We start from the raw sequence: 18,668 nt of genomic DNA on the forward strand, positions 1-18,668 counted from the left end.
CACATTCTGCTGCCATCAGAACCCAGCCCAGCAGTTAGATCTAAAATCTAACAGTCAGAGCATAGCACATTCCGAGTCAAAAAGCTTTGTTGTTTGACTACATGTTCCCCAGCACTGTTTGGTTTAAATCAAATTTTGAATGTTGGCCTTACCACAGCATTATGGGAGAAATTACACCTAAATTCCTTCCTAAAACAACTCTTTTTTAAAATTTTATTGATTTTCACTGAACTCTACATTTTTCTCTGCTCCCCTTCCTATCTTTCCCCTCCCGCTTCAACCCTCTCCCAAGGTCCCCATGCTCCCAATTCACTCAGGAGAGCTTGTCTTTTTCTACTTCCCATGTAGATTAGATCCATGTATGTCTCTCTTAGGGCCCTCATTGTTGTCTAGGTTCTCTGGGATTGTGGTTTGTAGGCTGGTTTTGTTTGCTTTATGTTTAAAACCACTTATGGTTGAGTACATGTGATAATTGCCTTTCTGGGTCTGGGTTACCTCACTCAAAATGATATAAAACAACTCTTTTAAATTATATGTTTTAAAAATAAAAAAGAATTTTGATAATGTCAACAGCATTGTTAATCGTAGGAACAGTAACAACACAGAGCACAAACAATTCACAGATTTATGAAACATGTTCTCAGCAGCCATCCTGAGCATTTAAACCTGAGGGCTGGAGGACCTCTCTGCCATGCAGAGCACCCAGGTTCAGCTCTGGGCATTCACAAGGCCACTCATAACCATGTGTAACTTCAGATCCCGGGGCCCTGATGCCCTCATCTTCTGGCCTTCACAGACAAGCATGGCGTGCACAAACATACCAGCAGGCAGAATACTCATACACATAAAAACTTAGGAACTAACAAACAAAAAACCCTCGGGCGTAAGGCTGATACTTGCCGAGCCCAGCAAGGAAAGGCACTCGCTGCCAGGCCTGGCTAGCCGAGTTCAGTCCTCAGAACCCCCATGTGGAAGGAGAGAGCCTGGCTAGCCGAGTTCAGTCCTCAGACACCGTGTGGAAGGAGAGAGCCGTCTCTCAAAGATCGTCCTCTGACTTCTGCATGTGTGCTGTGGCGTGGCCAGTATCCCTGTCCACTGCTTATAGACAACAGTAATAAATCATTTTAAAAACCAAGGATGTAGAATATTTTTAATTATTTCTGTTAGCATGTAAAGCAATGGGTTTCACTGTAACACTGTTAAACACATACATCATTATCCTTTTTCCCGGCCTCCTCCCAGCTTCCATTGCTTTCTCCCCCATGCCCTATTGCTGGCCTCTTTCCTCTTCCTGTAAAGTCTCCCTTCCATTTTTATATTACTAAGATCCATTAACCTCTGTTCTTCCCGTTTCTCCTTCACGTTAGGCCTTTTCCTTTCTGTTTCTATGTCCTCTACATGTAAGCATTTAAATTTGTGTTCCATGTATAAGAAGAAACAAGGTCATTTTCTGAGACTTGCATGTTTCACTTAGCACCCTGATCTCCAGTTCCACCCACTTCTCTCTCTCTCTTTTTTTTTTCAAGACAGGGTTTCTTTGTACTTTTGGAGCCTGTCCTGGAATTAGCTCTTGTAGACCAAGCTGGCCTCGAACTCACAGAGATCTGCCTGCCTCTGCCTCCCGAGTGCTGGAATTAAAGGCATGAGCCAACACCAGCCCGGTTTATAATTTCATTCTACAGCTAAATAAAATTCCATTGTATAAATATCAAATTTCCTTCATCAATTCAACTGTTGATGGACATATGGGCTGGTTCTCTAAGAGGGTATAGAATTTTAATACACTTAGATTATTCACAAGTTTTTAAATTCACAATTATATTAGTCTCCTATTTAGTGAGAAATAGGCATTACATTTACAGGGACAATGTTCATTTATGATTTAGTCCTGTAGTATATTTTTCAATTTTATTTTTATTTTATTTTGTGTGAATGAGTGTTCTGACTGCTTGTATGTCTGTGTACCATGTGTGTGCCTAGTGCTCACAGAGGGCAGAAGAGTGTGTCAGATCCCCTGGAACAGGAGTTACAGACAGCTGCGAGCCGCTATGTGGCTGTTTGGAATTGAAGTGGGGTCCTCTGGAAGAGCAGCCAGTGGTCTGAGCCATCCCTCCAGCTTCTGTAATGAACTTGTGGGCAAATACAAAATGTCTTTTTGCCAAGGGAATCACTGCGGGGTGTGTAACATAAATGCTATTTTGAACACTCTGTAGTTTATCTTTTGGATCAAAGAATAAAGCAGCTAATTCATCCAAAGCAGCATGCATTTCGGGAACATGGAACATGTTTCTGATTTGGGAGAGACTATGAGAATGACAGGGCCGGGAGGGATTTTAGCAACTCATCCTCTGACAGCTGGTCCACGGAGAGGCGAGACCAAAGTCAGAGCCGCCTGGATGGCAGAGGCAGCCCTGGAGCACAAGCCTTGTTTCCTTGATGAGGGATTGACACCTACTGAGGAAGAGCACACCTGCTCTTGTGACATCAGACACTCATTCCTCCAAACCTGCTGATTCCAGGTGCAAGGCCTCCAAGAGGGTGTCAGCTACGTGTTCCGCGTCCGCGCCATCAACCAGGCGGGTGTTGGGAAGCCTTCTGATCTTGCTGGCCCGGTGGTGGCAGAAACACGTCCAGGTGGGTCCTTACATTTCCATTAATATTCCTCCCAGCTTAGGGTGTCACTCAGCAGGGGAACGTTTAACGGTCATGCACAGGAGCCAGAGTTTAATCCAAATACCAAAGAGGAAAAAAGATGTGCTCTTCCAGAGGACCCCAGTTCGAGTCCAGGACCCACATAGCGGCTCTCAGCGGTCTGTAACTCCTGTTCCAGGGATCTCACACTCTTCTGCCCTCCTTGGGCACTAGGTACACACATAGCGGCTCTCAGCGGTCTGTAACTCCTGTTCCAGGGATCTCACGCTCTTCTGCCCTCCCTGGGCACTAGGTACACACATAGCGGCTCTCAGCGGTCTGTAACTCCTGTTCCAGGGGATCTCACTCTCTTCTGCCCTCCCTGGGCACTAGGTACACACATAGTGGCTCTCAGCGGTCTGTAACTCCTGTTCCAGGGGATCTCACTCTCTTCTGCCCTCCCTGGGCACTAGGTACACACATAGCAGCTCTCAGCTGTCTGTAACTCCTGTTTCAGGGGATCTCACTCTCTTCTGCCCTCCTTGGGCACTAGATATACACATAGTGCACAGACATACACGCAGTCAGACACTCATTCACATAAAATAAAATTAAAAAGTAAAAGTATATTATAGGACTAAAACATAAATGAACATTGTTCTTATAAATTTAATCCTATTTCTCACTCTCAGCCAACAGTGGGTACCATCTAAGTAGTTGGTACCTATACTCTTAGCATGTGCCAATCACGTATTCCTTTACAGGAGCCTCAGAGTAGGATGAGCTGGGTTTGAAGTAGGCTGGGAGCTACCGTGGCTAGCTAGCATCTAACCACAAGGTATTCTTCCTGGACCAATTCTAAGCAAGCACCCCCAGGAGACTGTTCCTATTATGACCTGTCCTTTAGCCCTGATAAGGTATTTTCCAGTCACAGAGGAAGCTGCAATAGCAGGGAGTGGGCATGCCCTTACACAGGTGGAGACTGTATAGAATTCCATCTCCGAAGTTAGACCACAGGTCAGCACACTTTGTGTTAAAGGAAAGGTAGTATTTCCAGCTTTACAGCCGTATGGTCCTTGTTAACAACCTTGGTCTTCCAGGGCATGGAGACAACCACAGACAGATAGGAGCTGTGCTCCAATAGGGCCTTTTCATGGGCATTACATACATGTGTCATATAATATCATGCATTCTGCACATTATATAAATAATATAAATTATGCATACTATAAAACTTGAATTCTATATCATGTTTCCATACCTTGAAATATTAATCTTCTTTTGATGTTTTCTCAGCTGTTTTTTTCTCTGTTTTTGTTTTTGTTTTGTTTTGAAGCAAGATCTCATGATGTAGCCCAGGCTGGCCTAGAACTTGCTATGTAGACCAAGCTGGCCTTAAATATATGCCTCCCAAATGCTAGGACTAAAGGTGTGGGCCACTCTATCTGACCTTTAAAAAAATCATTTAAAAATCTGAAAATCACTATTACTTGTGGGCCATATGCAAAGAAGCAACCGGCCAGATTTAGTCCATCAGCCATAGTTTGCCGTAGGTTAAACTAATAATGGGCCTGCGTGCACTGTTGACTGAGCTAACGCAGCCCTCTCTAACAGGTTCAAGGAAGCCACGATGGGCCAGAGAAGACAGTCCCGTATTATGAGAACAAAGTTTCTGGTGCTCATTGCTCAGTTAGTTCCTAACCACTACAAAATGATTAGGAGTTCCATTCTTATTCAGTTTGTTCTGTTTTAAAGTTTTTATTTCTGTTCCCTGAAGTTTTGTAAAAGAAAGCAGCACCTTTTGTTTTTATTTGTTCTGGTGTGAGGACTTTTGTTTTAGTGTGCCCCTGTTTTCTGGAGGGAGGACTTGTGTTTTAGTGTGCCCCTGTTTTCAGGAGTGAAATGAACACAGGCCAAGTAGAGAATGTCCTCTTTCTTTTCCTGGTGATGAAAACATAAACAGAGAAGCTCCTACTCCTTGAAACTCTGGTTACTTGAAGGCTATCAATAGTGCACCCTCAGAGGAACAGGCTGCCCAAGACGTCCCGTTTCTTCACGACTGTTTTCATCTGCTCCTTAGTTCATACATAGGTCTTTGACAAAAGTGATCTTTACAGAGTGAGGCCGGGAATGCCACACCTCATAGTAACCTTTGCAGGGTTCCAAAGAAAGCGGAAAACTGCTAGGAAGAGACACACAAAGGCACCAGGATATGTATCTGTAAAGGCTCCCATGCAGCATCCGCCCCAGAGAGAATTTATATTACTCTATGCGGGAACTCTCTGTCTAGTAGAGGAAAGCACCTTTAAGCTATAGGTTCCCAGCTTGATTAAAGAAAACTCAAATCAATTTCTCAATCCATGCCTTCAGCGAAGGCTGCCAATGGTGGCATTAGCATAGCCATCTCTGGGGAATTGGCTCTTGACCCCCCGGGTGAAAGTTTTGTATTACTGATTTGGCACAGGCACCGAAAGCTGCAGCTTTGGCCATTCAGTTCCTGGACTAGAACTCTAGTCGGCAGCTGCAGACTTGAATACTTTCTCTGCTCACAGTTTAGGAAAGAAGTCAAAATGCTTCCCGGTGACCTTTCAGATTTGTGACAGTCAGCAGGCGTGTTCACTCTTTTTTTTTTTTTCTTTTTCGAGACAGGGTTTCTCTGTGGTTTTGGAGCCTGTCCTGGAACTAGCTCTTGTAGACCAGGCTGGTCTCGAACTCACAGAGATCCTCCTGCCTCTGCCTCCCAAGTGCTGGGATTAAAGGCATGTGCCACCACTGCCCGGCAGGCGTGTTCACTCTTGCAACAGGACTTTCTCAAGCTGCTACTGCATGGTAGCCCCTGTATGTGCCCTGGGAGGACCGTATGTTCATCACGTTTATGATCATGTGGGAACAGTGGAGTCTGGAGCTTGGTATAATGAGAGCTAGGACAGACATTCATAAAATTCTGCAAAGCCAAATAGGCTAGAAATCAGGATTCACGGTTTTGTAAGTTGCTGGCTAACAAAACTTAAATGTAGCCTAAGGCTTTAAAAAAAAAAGCCTTACTTTTACTAAGCCTGCTTTGTGTTAGAATGAATAGGAAGAAGAAGGGGGAGAAATGTTATCCATTTCAAGATTTGGGGTGTGAAACTTGCAGACTTGGTTCAGAAAACACTCTGGTTTCTTTTCAGATCATAGAAATCCTTTACCTTTTTTATTTGAGAAGAACACCTTCACTTGTGATACATTATTGAATTCTTGGATAGAAAGTAAAGCTTATCAAGTAACAGCACACCACAAATACACCTAACAAGATACTTCAAGTGTAATTGGGTTTCAGCTGAAAGTTCACCTAACCCACTGGAGGCAGCAGGATCACTGGCCTCCCTTTGAAGTCAAAGACGCTCTAAGGAGATGTTGCCCAGCTAACTGTGTCTAACTGTGTTGGTAACAAGAGCCCAGACAACAGCCTAAGTGTGCCTGTAGTGCTTTCCCAAGACCCTTGTTAGCTAAAGAAACTACACACACAACAGGTTAGAACTATTTAGTAAACTTGGTGATGCCCAAAGAGACATTTTCTTCTTGATGTCTGGTACTTTTAAACAGTATTTTCTACTGTTGATGGCATCGCACTAACAATGGAGGTAGAGGCCAGGTGAGCCAGATCAGATAGGAGGCGAGAGACCTGGCCTAGGGTGATCTGGAGGTCAATAGGTAGGCACTGAAGCTTGCAGGTATTCTTGCCAGAGCAACAGCAGCAGGTAGGAGAATCAGGGGATGGATAGGAGAACCCAGACAGCAAGCAGGGCCTCAAGTAGGAGCGTGACACCGGCAGCAGAACAGGTTAGAAGAATGACTTCCCCAAAGGAAATGAGTTGGGGTTCAGCTAGCAGCCTGGTGCACCTTGCAGTTCTAGTGTCTAAAACTTGGTTGACTCGGGACCTGGTACAGCGCTGAGAAGGCAATGTAGGCTAGGGGCCTCATAGTAGAGACTTCAGGGGTTCTGGCTAACTCAGAACTGTCTGGCTAACTCAGACAACTGCACTTATACCTAAGTACCACTTGGACTCCCACCATAGCTGTTCTCAGTGGTGACTGTGTCTTAGAGTCCTGCCAGGAACTCTGGAAACACTGGCACTCACTCTACTCCAGAGAAATTAAGTAAAAATTAAGTTAACCAGGCTTGAATATATGTTAGACTCTGGCTCCTTTGGAAGAGGAGTCATATCTTTTCTTCTGTACCCCGAGGGCTTAGCATAGAGCCTGCTATATTGCATAGTAGTTAATCTGTCAGATGAAAAAAATTGCTGCCATGTTAGCTTTCTCATCACCATGACAACTATCTGACGTAAACTTAAAAGAAGGAAAGATTCACTTTCCTCATGGTTTGAGAGATTTTAGTTTATGTGGCAAGGAGGACATGATGGAGCAACCAACATTATAACAGGATACCTAGGAAGGAACAGGAGACCATCTTCAGTGACTTATATCCTCCATGTGGGCCCCAGCTCCTAAGGGCTCTGGGCTTCCCAAAGTAGTACCATGAGCACCACCACATGAGCCTATGGGGTACATTTCATAGTTAAACAATACAACCACCATGTTTTGAGCAGTGTGACTCTTGTACCATCAGAGTGTGCCCGTTATCCTAGGCATCTTATAATTCATGACTGGTTGCAAAGGATGAGATGGGAAAGGCAAGTCCAGTGGAGGCCACAGGGTAGGCACGAAGATGATTTGTAAACAGAGGTTTCTGTCCTGCCCAGTCCCGCAGCTGTTCAATCCCAAAGAAACACACAGAGGCCTACATTAATTATAAAATGGTTGGCCTATTAGCTCAGACTTATTATTAATTAGCTCTTACAACTTAAATTAACCCATAATTCTTGTTTGTGTTAGCCATGTGGGTTGGTACCTTTTATCAGTGAGGCATTCTTATCTTGCCTCCTCTGTGCCTGGGAGGCAACTGCAGACTGAGCCTTTCCTCTTCCCAGAATTCTCTTAGTCTGGGTTCTGCACCTATACTTCCAGCCTGGGTACTGGCCAATCAGTGTTTTATTAAACCAAAATGTGTGACAAATTTTTAAAGTGTACAAGAGCAGTATCCCACAGCATTTCCCCTTTTTTCAAAACAGGAACTCTGACTCTAATCTCCTTTGCTTAGCTTTTTTTCCTGATTATTATTCATAACAACTTGTAACCAACACTTTAAACAAAGATAAACATCCATAATACATGTTTTGGGAATGTGGGCTTAGTTTTCTAGGCTTCCTGTTGGTCAGGGGTGCTGATAATCTTATGGGACCCTAAAGAAAATTTAGGATTATGTCCAAGTCCTGACTAGAATATTCTGTGAGGCTGGATCATCTCAGCCAGCAGTCTTGAAGCTGTTCTGGATGTAGAACTCCAGGAATCTGCAAAAGAGGTCCTCTGAAATGTTGGGTCATTTGGGCCAGCCACTCCTATTAGAAATTTCTTGGGGGGGGGGGGTCTTCCTTGGTCAAACCTGATTTTTCTTAACTCAGAATGAATCTACAGCCTCTCATTTCCTGTGGAAACAAAAGCAAAATCACTTCTTCCAAGTAACATATCCTTTGACTTAAATGTTGAAGTCAAGGCATTTTTAAAATTTATAGGTTGGATTAATCAAGCAGCGTTTATAAGCAAATGTGTTTTAACAGATGTTTCTCCTTCCTCAGCAGTCAAACAATTCAAAGACAACACAATGACATACAGTATCCAGATTCTCTGTGTATTTTTCATCTTTACATGGCTTTAATGTTTTACTCTATTTTTATTTTTAATATTTAGGTTTTTGAGACAGGGTTTCTCTGTGTATCTTTGGCTGCCCTGCCCTTGAACTCACTCTGTAGACGAGGTTGGCCTTGAACTCACAGAGATACACCTGCCTCTGCCTCTGCCTCTTAAGTGCTGAGATTAAAGGTGTGTGCCATCATATCTGACTACATTTCTTTCTTTTTTTTTTAAAGGACTTTATCCTTTTCCTTTTCTCTTCCAAGCCTACGTATATTTTTAAACACACTGTAAACTATTTATCATTTTTTGTCTGAATCTGTCTTTATTGTATATATTCATCTTTTTCTGACCACATAAGTCTTTAATTTGGTAAGGGATATGATTAGGATTAAAGCTGCAGCCTTGCCGCTTGGATCTTCACCACTCCTTGGCTTCCTGAGAGTCTAGCTTCACGATGGAGGTACTGGTGGGAGCCATGTTTATTACCACAATTCTGTGGTGTTTCAAAGTCCATGCCACCACCAAGAAGCATGCTGCTAGGCTGCTCATAAACACCATTTAAGTGTTTGGTGGCAGACCCTCTTCAAAGAGCCGCATAATTTTTGCTGCTAAAGCTGAGTCAGGAAGCCTCTCTTAAAGGAGCCGTGCCTCTGCTTGCCTCTCGCAGACAGAGCCCACCTGAGCCAGTGCTGCTCCCAAGATGCCGTGCTTTGCTCTGTTCTTTTGTCTGTTTGCAATTCTTTTTTTTTTCTTGCCAACCGTTTGGGTGCCATTAGCAATGCGACCATGATGACAGGTCAGGCAAGTGTGACAAGTGACAAGACTGCTCAGTGGTACGTGCCACTGCCCACAACAATTCATCTCTGTTTGAGTTAGCTGTTCTTTCAAGATTTCAAAGGCACATATGTCATACTCATGCACACATACACATGGAGCAGAATGAGAAAGCTCCTATTAGTGCTCACGTAAAAGGCTGTAGGATTACATCTCGTTATGAGATGGGCAGGAAGTAAACAGCTCACCAACATATGATCTTTTGTTATTATTTTATTATCTATTTATTGGCTTTTTTTTTTTTTTAGAAAAGAGAAAATTGGGGTAGATTAAATTAAGTTTCAAGGGGTTTATGTTATCCCTGATCATTTCTTAGCTCCTTCTCATACTGGGAGGTCAGTGCAATGCCACCTGTGAGATCACTGTGAGATCAGATGGCCCTGTGTCTACAGTAAGGATTTTTATAGGTTGAGGCACTGACTAGAGACAACTTTTCTTTTTCCTGAAGGTTTATTTCTGAGCATGTGTGTATGTGTATGTGTATGTGGGGGGTATGTGTACAAGAGCTCAGGTTATCTCTGAAGTCCAGAGAAGGGTGTTGGCTCTCGGGGAGCTGGAGTCTGCGTGGGTTGTTAGCTGCTGTGAATGCTGGGAGCCAAACGCAGGTCTCTATAGGAGAACACACTCCTAATCACTGAGCCATCTCTGAAGCCTCAGGGCAATCTTTAAAGCCTTGTCAGTCCAAAATCACCCTTCATTTTTTCTGCTCTAATCCCAATGTTCCGCATGAACCTTCATGTTTTTAAACAAATTCACAAGTTGTTCCTGAAAAATCCCGAGTCATTGAAAACTTGGGTTCCCTTTTCCAACAGACGTCATGGGAAAGTGGGTTGGCCTTTCCCTTGGATAAAACTGCTCGCAGGAGTCCTTTCTTGACTGCAGAACAGCAGACGTGGGTCTTGCTTTGGACAGTACGTGTAAAATGAAGTAGGAAAGCTATGGCCACTAGGACAGTGCCTTTATTTTACTTGACGTTTATCAAAATATTTATGTCATGTGGAAGCTTTAATAGAACATGCTCCAACAAAATATCATAACAGTTTTTAACTATGTTTTTTTTAAGTCACATTTTCAGCCCAGTGCCCAGAACATGTATGTACAGAAAATATGGAAGATGGAGTTTCTACCTTTACAGAATTTAATTCTGTTCTCAATAATTAAAGAACCAGGGCAACATTTTGGAGAATAAAAATGCTACTAAATAAATAGTTATCTTCATAACATTTTATATTTTAAACCTTAAGACCCAAATAGTTCAAATTGGTTTTATCTGTTCTCTTTATTTTCCAACTATTAAAATAAATTAACTACCGTCATCCATCATAGGTACAATTAAATTTGCACAGGTTGGAGAAATGTTCACACCTCTGTACTTGCTACAATGTTACCATGTGCCAATCCGACATAATTGACCAAGAAAAGTTTCACAGACAAGGAAAATGCTTAGATACTAGCTGAATCTGCAACTGATTCCTACATCACTGTCTATCCTAGAAACTAGTTATTTTTAAGTTATAATTGAATTATAAAAAACAAAGAACAACCATGTTCTTTTCCAAAATTATAAAATATCATATTTCTTAGGTTAGATGTCAGTTATAAGATAATGAGGTAAGATTCACACATGTTTGAGATAAAGGGAATGCATCAGTTAAGGTTTAAATAGCATATTTGAAAGGAAATATAGAGAAGAAAGCAACATCTTTTGTTTCACCTCATATTTCATATAATATCACCAGTTACATTACAAAAATTAATCTCTGTAATGCTTCAATGAGTTAGTCCCCTTTCTTCTCTCAACACTATTGAGGACATCAACTAAGCTTGACCATTCTATCCTGGCACACACCTGTGTTTAGAAATATTTGGCTATTAAACCTAGCCTGAGTTTGATACTCAGCACCATGAAATAAGTAAATAAATAAATAATATTGGTTTTAAGTATCCAACTGTTCTATTTATCTGAGTTTACCACAATCATCAATTCTCTGATTTTCATTTTAAGACTTTGAAATTCTATTGAAAAGATTGTTTCAATAACTACTTTTTGATGCATGTACTCCAACTTAACACTTTTTGCATACAGCTCAGAGCCATAAGTACCAAACTTATTTGTGGAACAGGGTTGCAATTTAGTGATATCTCTACCGGTAAGAAGGTGTTTGTTTGTATATCTTCCTTCTGGTTGTTTTCAGTTCTTAACGTGTTTACCAGTGAATCCTGGTAAAGAGCTTGTAGTAATTTTTGGGGGGAGATTAACAACAACTATCCCAAAAGCGAGAGAATTCAACTTAAAAAGAGAGCTAACTGGATCCTTCCTCATATTGTATGGGACACACCAATAACTAGAGCCTGTACATTCTATACTGATGCAAACAAATCAGGAAAGGCAGGTTACAAATCAGAAAATATAAGTAAAGTGGAACAAAGCCCTTATGATTCTGTCTAAAAGTCAGAATTATATGCTATTCTCATGATACTAAGGGACTTTAAAGAATCTCTCAACATAGTTACTGATTTTCAATAAGCGGAAAGAGTTGTTTAGCATATTGAAACCGCTGAATTTATATCAGATGACACAGATTTGACTTCATTATTTATTCAGGTACAAGATAAAATCAGTAATAGACATCATCCAATGTACATCCAATCCCATATGGGTCTGCCAGGTCCTCCAGCACAAGGTAATAGAGAAATTGATCAATTATTGATTGGAAATGTACTAAAGGCCTCATACTTTCACAAAAAACATCATATCAATAGCAAAGGTTTTAAAAAAGGACTCTTCCATTACATGGCAACAAGCCAAGGAAATTATAAGGTGTCCTACTGGTTCTTTAAACAACCAAACACCACTAGCTGCAGGAAGTAACACAAAGGGTATTCAAAGAAATGCAATATGGCAGATAAATGTGTTCCATTTTGTAGGATTTGGAAAATTAAAATATGTACACCAAACTATTGAAACTTATGTTCAGGTTTTCGATGGACAGTTGCTTTGGGTTTGGAAAATGCCGATTTGGTAATCACACATTTGCTATAAGTTATGGCCATCATGGGTATACCTGCATAAATAAAGACAGACAATGGTCCACCATATGTCTCTAAGAAAATTAAACAGTTCTTTGCTTATTATAATATAAACCACATTATAGGTTTACCACACAATTCTACAGGACAGGCAGTTATAAAAAGATCAACTCGAACTCTAAAGGACGTGTTAAATAAACCAAAAGGGATGAAAAATACCCCCTGGAAATAGATTGCATAATGCTTTATTAATTTTGAATTTTTTACATACTAATGAAAAAGAAACAACAGCTGCAGAGAGACATGGAATAGTAGGGAAAAAAAACTATGGAATTAAATCAACCAATATACTTAAAGATGTACTACTGACCTCAGAATAGAAACCAGACCATGTGTTATGTTGGGGAAGGGTTTTTGATTTTGTTTCCACAGAAGAAGAAAAACTATGGATATATCAAAATTGATAAAGACTCAATTTGAACAAGAGACACCTCTTAATTAGAAGACAGTTTTTCTTAAGGTATAAGATATATATAGGGTATAACACACACACGCACACACACACACACACACACACACACACACACACATATATATATATGTTAAACTTTTTGTCATATTAATGGTCACATGGAGTACTAACTAATTCTAGAAAAAGGTTTCATCTACCTTCCTGCACATGATTTTGGGTTTGAGTCTCCATCAGTTTTTTTTGCAGTGAACCATGAGCACACCTAACCCAAAAGTCTCCATAAGGAAGATGGGGCCTCACAATGATGACTCCTCCAGGAGTAGGATAGCACCATGAAGCTGAAACTAGATTGCTCAGAATAATTTCGGTGTGGCTAGCTGAGATGACCCAGCCTAACAGACTACTCTAGCTAGGACTTGAGACAAGCCCTGCACTTTCCCATTACATGTAGACTGTGCAAAAAATTAGATACAGTTGCCTCTCACAGGACTTAGCAATTAACCCAAAATTTCTTTTTAGGATCTCCTAAAGATACCATCACCACAGACAGCAGAAAGTAAATTTAAGAATACTTTATGATTCTTAAATATTTATTTATTAAAATACAAATTAATTACTATATTTCCCCTTTTGCCAGAAATAAAAAAGAAGGCTAAAACTAATATAAGAAAGCTATATACAGTAAGTACAATGACTATATACAATATATACAGGCAGTAAGTACATCAACAATGTCTAGTTTATTTGCATTTGACAAATTCAGAGAAAATACTCCATATCTATCCCATATTTGTGAGTCCAAAGTCTTATACCTAATTTACTTTCTGTCATAACTTGCTTTCTGCATCTGGTAAACAAGGAAAACTGTAACTATAACTAGTCTTCAACTACTGCAGAGACCTGAGAAGGAAATAATATTAGTTGAGTAAGCAGGAAGTACCAGTAAGTGATTTCCAAAAAAATGTGAGTGATGACAGAAACAGCTGACCTACAGTCTTAGCATATCTGACAGACTTTTCTGTGAAGCAGGATATTCTGAAGGGCTGTCCCTCCATGTCTTGACAATGTTTGGTAGTCAAGTCACTTTCTTTTGTGTCCTGCTTGTCCAATTAGGACAGCATACTGTCAGCAGTTGAGGCAAAGTCATTTTGTTGTCCTGTGGTTTACTTTTGCCACAAAGAAAGAAAACTCCATGTGGAGTTTCTTCGATGTCCGTTATCTTCTCTGAAGTAGATTGGTGCTGCCTGGAGCAGACATGTCTCTTTGTCATAAAAATGCCTATGTTATTAAAACATTTTAAATGCCATATTCTGGAGATATCTGAAGTGCTTGAAGATGACCTGTCTATCTAAACTATATCTTACCTAATGTGACTACAGGTTTGATTATAATAGGTGACTAATTACTAAGTTGCATTTTCTTATTATCCTAAACTGGTAATAATAACCTTCAAAGACTAGAAATTTGCATTACATTGTTAAACGAGCTGTATAGGTACAATACCTTGAACAAGAGTAGAAACATATGTACAATATGTTTTTAAAAAAATTAATCTCAAATTTGTATCAATATACAAAAATTTGTACATAATATACAAAAGTCCAATCCAATGTAAAACATTTAAAACTAATAGCTGCTTTTTAAAAGACTCAGTAATCTACCTTTTTATCTTATCATATCTATATTCTCCCTTTTTTATTTTTAGAGTAGATTTAATCATCTGCCCCTTTATCCTATCTTTTCAAAACAAGAACCTTGAATCTAATTTCCTTTGTTTAGTTTTTTTTCCTTACTATTACCAATAATAACTTGTAACCAACCCTCTAAACAAAGACAAACATCCATAATCTATTTTGGGGGAATGTAGTTTTCTAGGATACTTCTTGCTAATTGGGGGTGCTGATAATATCATGGGGACCCAAAGAAAATTTAGGATTATGGTCAGTCCTGACTGGAGTATTCATGAGGCTGGATTATCTCAGCCAGCAGTCTTGTGGCTGTTCTGGATGTAGAAGTCATAGGAAAACCGTCTCCATTTAAGCTTAACCTGGAAGAAACCAGTTAGGGTTATCAGAACTGGTCACTAGTGAAACATAAGTAGATTCCATGTGACAGTCCGGAATTCTCCAGTGTGAGTAGGACCCTCAAGAGTGGACTTTGATCCATGAGCATTGACTCTCAGGGAGCTGTGTGTTTTTATTTCTTGGTTTGTGGCCAGGTTGTAAGTGGGTGAGGCTTTAGAGTTCAAAGGTTCTCTATAGAACTGGAACAAAGGTGAAGCTCGTAGAACTGCTCCTGTTTGTCAAACTCTAGTATTTAGCTTTAGAAGAAAAAAATAAATCAAGTTTTTAGCCCAAATAATACTTTTCTTTACAAACTTAAGTCATGTCTTTACTATAATAAAGAGCAAGCAGAGTGATTCATTTTCTCTGGAAAAGGATTACAGGTAAGAACATAATAAATATGAATAATTGGTAATGCTTCCCAAGTAAACACTATGCAAAAAGTTAAAAGAATTCGTTAACACCCATCACTTCTGTCCTCATTATAGTGATACAAATATGCTGACTTTGTATTCTCACAGTGACTCTTGAAAACTCTGTGTTGTAATACTACTTGGGCACAAAGACTCTTCAGCACCAGCCTTTGTCTAAATTCCAGCGAGCACATTGGTTAGGACTTTATAATATGGGTGTGAGCATTATGTCATGAGTCATGTGCTGTCAGGAACAGAAATAAGACAGGGCCTACAACTTTACAAGGACCATATGGCAGATGCTTCACTTCAGGAACAATTAAGCATTTGATTGATTGCTATTTTAGGTCACTTATGAGTCAACTATGATAATAAACATCTCTTTAAAATAAGACTTCAAAAAATCTGCTTAAACTAGGGTTCTTTCCACTCTTTATATGTGTTAACCATCACTTTCTGGACATATACACAGATGTGGAAGTTAAAGTGTGCATTGCCATCAGTAAGAACACAAATATGTCAGCTATTGGGATCGGGATCCAATAGCCTGTCACTCATTGTCTGGGCTCGGTTTCTTCTTGAACGTCCCTAGTAGGACATTGGCACTCTCTGCCGCCATTGATGGTTATATTGGATAGTGCCCAGGATGATGGGCTTTCATGGTGGTATCTACAGACAAAATAGATCCTTTTGGGAAAAAATCTATAGGAAAGTTTTCTAATACTTGAAAAAGAATAAAACTGTATCTTTCTGAGACTAAATACAATTTTCCTTATATTAAACCAAACCAAGTTATACAAGACTGAATTTGTATAAGTAGAGCACATTTTGCTTCTTCCAAGCTGGATTTAGCATTAGATATGCTGATGTACAAACTTTAAATTGCTATATTGGACGTCAGTTTTTCAATAAATCCTGTATCTAGTAGGTCACCAGAAAAGGTTAGAAAGACATTTTTTAAAAGTCTAGAGAGAAATTTCTAGGAGAAAGTCGAATGAGTAAGCATTACATACATTCTCTCACCCAGAATTATGTCCTTTTCAAAGGAAGAATGTCTGTGGGAACATCTTCCACTCACCCCATAACCTCAGCGATTTTAGCAGCAACCTAGAGAAGATTATTACTGAATCATATTCAAATTTAAATGGGGATAAGTCCAAGGGATGTGATGCATTTCAAGATTGATTCCTAGATTTTAAAAGAAAATAATACAGTTATTTTATTTGGGAGACTTATTGAAGCAAAGTCATAAATCAACGTTTCCTTTGCCTAAGACTGTTCATAATGACAATCAAATCCATCCCTCACTGTGACTTCCATGTCAGTCAGCTTCTCCTCGGTTCTGGACAGACACAGTGAGCTGTAGTGTTGACTTCACGTATGAAACACAACAGATTTGGTTAATCACATGTTACAAAATAGAAGTTGAATTGCAGTGAACACTGGGGACCTATCCCTGGGCCAGGGATAGCTCTTAGTCTAAGGCTAAGTAAAAGAAGGCATCTCAACACAAGAATTCTTAGGTAACTAGTTTCTATGACAAGTCCCAAATGCCTTTTTTATGATCCTCTAGGTACCAAAGAGGTCGTTGTAAACGTGGATGACGATGGAGTCATTTCCTTGAACTTTGAATGTGACCAGATGTCGCCCAAGTCAGAATTCGTCTGGTCCAAAGATTATGTACCTACTGACGGCTCTCCACGGTTAGAAGTCGAAAGCAAGGGCAATAAGTAAGGAATTTCTCTAATAACTCATTCCAGTTTCACCATAAGAATATGAAATAATCTCCTTGACCCCTACTTAACTTCCTGGGAATAAGAAGATGAAGTCATAGCTATTTTATGTCTGGCGTTATAAAAGCACATAGCCAGTATAAGCCTTAAAATACTCCTCTAATGCACGGTTCTTGGAGTAGAACACATTTGGCTAAAGAAAAAGACATTCAATTGTCAACTTTTCTCCTAGTTTATTCACTTAACATTTAAATGTTTAGTTGATCTTAGATGACAGACACCATGACTGGTAATGGAGCTCGCCAAAGTGAAAAAACACAACAATCTAGAATATTGGTCTGTTCATTAATTCATACGCTGTGTTCCAGACAGGTGCTGGGTGCCATGACGCAACAGAAAGCATAGAAACAGCCAGAGTCACCTGCAGTCTGCCCAAGAGGAGAAAAACTTAGATTCCCCAGCCAGCCAGGAAAATGTCTTTGGAGGATGTGTATTATATATATGCACCACAGCTTGGAGACAGGGTATTCATACCTGTGCCCCATCATCCTACTAGAGGTCAGAAAAGGCTCCCAAGACAGCAAGAGTTACCAGACTTTAGCTTAGTGGGAGTGAGGAGGTGGGTAGGGACATAACAAGTGTCCCACACGAAAGGAGTCTCATGTCCAGGGGATCAGCGATAGGGTGAGTTGACAGTCACACAGACCTTTCAGGCTCATTTCTAAGAAAAATATTTTGTTTTGAAGGACAAAAATGACCTTCAAAGACCTCGGGACAGATGACTTGGGCATCTATTCTTGTGGTGTGACAGACACTGACGGGATAGCATCAAGCTACTTGATAGATGAAGAAGGTAAGTTTAAAATCTGTGCACTCCTAGGTCTGATGTTGCTTTATTTTTCCTGTTATCATCATGTGACACTTGTTTTAGAAGGTAAAGGTTTGTCTTCTGTTTCCCCACACAGAAATAAAACGTCTGCTTGCCCTCAGTCAGGAGCACAAGTTCCCAAGTAAGTATCCTAGATGCGGTCACAGATTCTAGTTTTACCAGCGTCACCTTGTGATAGAACAAATGACAGCTCCCATGACATTAGGAGGAGTTTGAAGCCCTACCTGATGGCTCAGTCCTGTGATCTTAGTCACTCTGTAGGCGGAGACAAGAGGAAGGCAAGTTCAAAGCCTGCCTGGGCTACTAAGTTCAAGGCTGGACTAGACAACATGAACCCTGTCTTTACCTAAGAGCTTTAAAATACAAGCTGGAGATAGAGACAGGGAAGTTGTGAGTTCATGGTCTGGTCTGGGCTACCTGTCAGAGGGAGGAAAGTGGGGGCAAGGAGGCATGGAAGGAGGGAGGGAGAGAAGAGAAAAAGAGATAAGGAGTGGCTTGGGATATACATCACATGCCGGTGTCCACAGAAGAACTTTCTAGAAATGACACTTTCCTTTGCCATTTTTCTCCAGAAATGCCAAGGTACTGAAATAAAAAAAAACTACTTCATGGGGCTATGGTTGGTAGAGTACCTTTGTAGCACTCACAGATATCTGGATTTGAACCAGATGTGGTGGTATACACCTGTTATCCCAGGTAGAGGCAGGAATATCAGAAGTTCAAGGTCATCCTAGGCTATATAGCAAAATAGGAAGATAGAGGCCAGCCTGCGCTACCTAGGACCCTGTCTGTAAAGAAAGCAAACAGAAGAGAGAGAGAGAGAGAGAGAGAGAGAGAGAGAGAGAGAGAAGGAGGAGGAGGAGGAGG

General features: G+C 40.5%; 1 protein-coding gene across 2 annotated transcripts in view; it reads left to right on the forward strand.

Annotated features, from left to right (window-relative positions):
• The window catches only part of LOC121434799 (myomesin-1-like), a 127,544-nt gene that overhangs the window by 83,825 nt on the left and 25,051 nt on the right, over positions 1–18,668 (forward strand). For both annotated transcript variants that reach the window (XM_041633771.1, XM_041633770.1), the window contains 4 exons: positions 2,520–2,634; positions 16,753–16,909; positions 17,659–17,765; positions 17,878–17,922. In XM_041633771.1, coding sequence (XP_041489705.1) covers positions 2,520–2,634; positions 16,753–16,909; positions 17,659–17,765; positions 17,878–17,922 — 424 coding nt within the window. The remainder of the gene's footprint in view (positions 1–2,519; positions 2,635–16,752; positions 16,910–17,658; positions 17,766–17,877; positions 17,923–18,668) is intronic.

The sequence above is a fragment of the Microtus oregoni genome, unplaced genomic scaffold, assembly GCF_018167655.1.
Source record: "Microtus oregoni isolate MIOR12 unplaced genomic scaffold, Mior012 000044F_ref0000062, whole genome shotgun sequence".
Lineage (NCBI taxonomy): Eukaryota > Metazoa > Chordata > Mammalia > Rodentia > Cricetidae > Microtus > Microtus oregoni.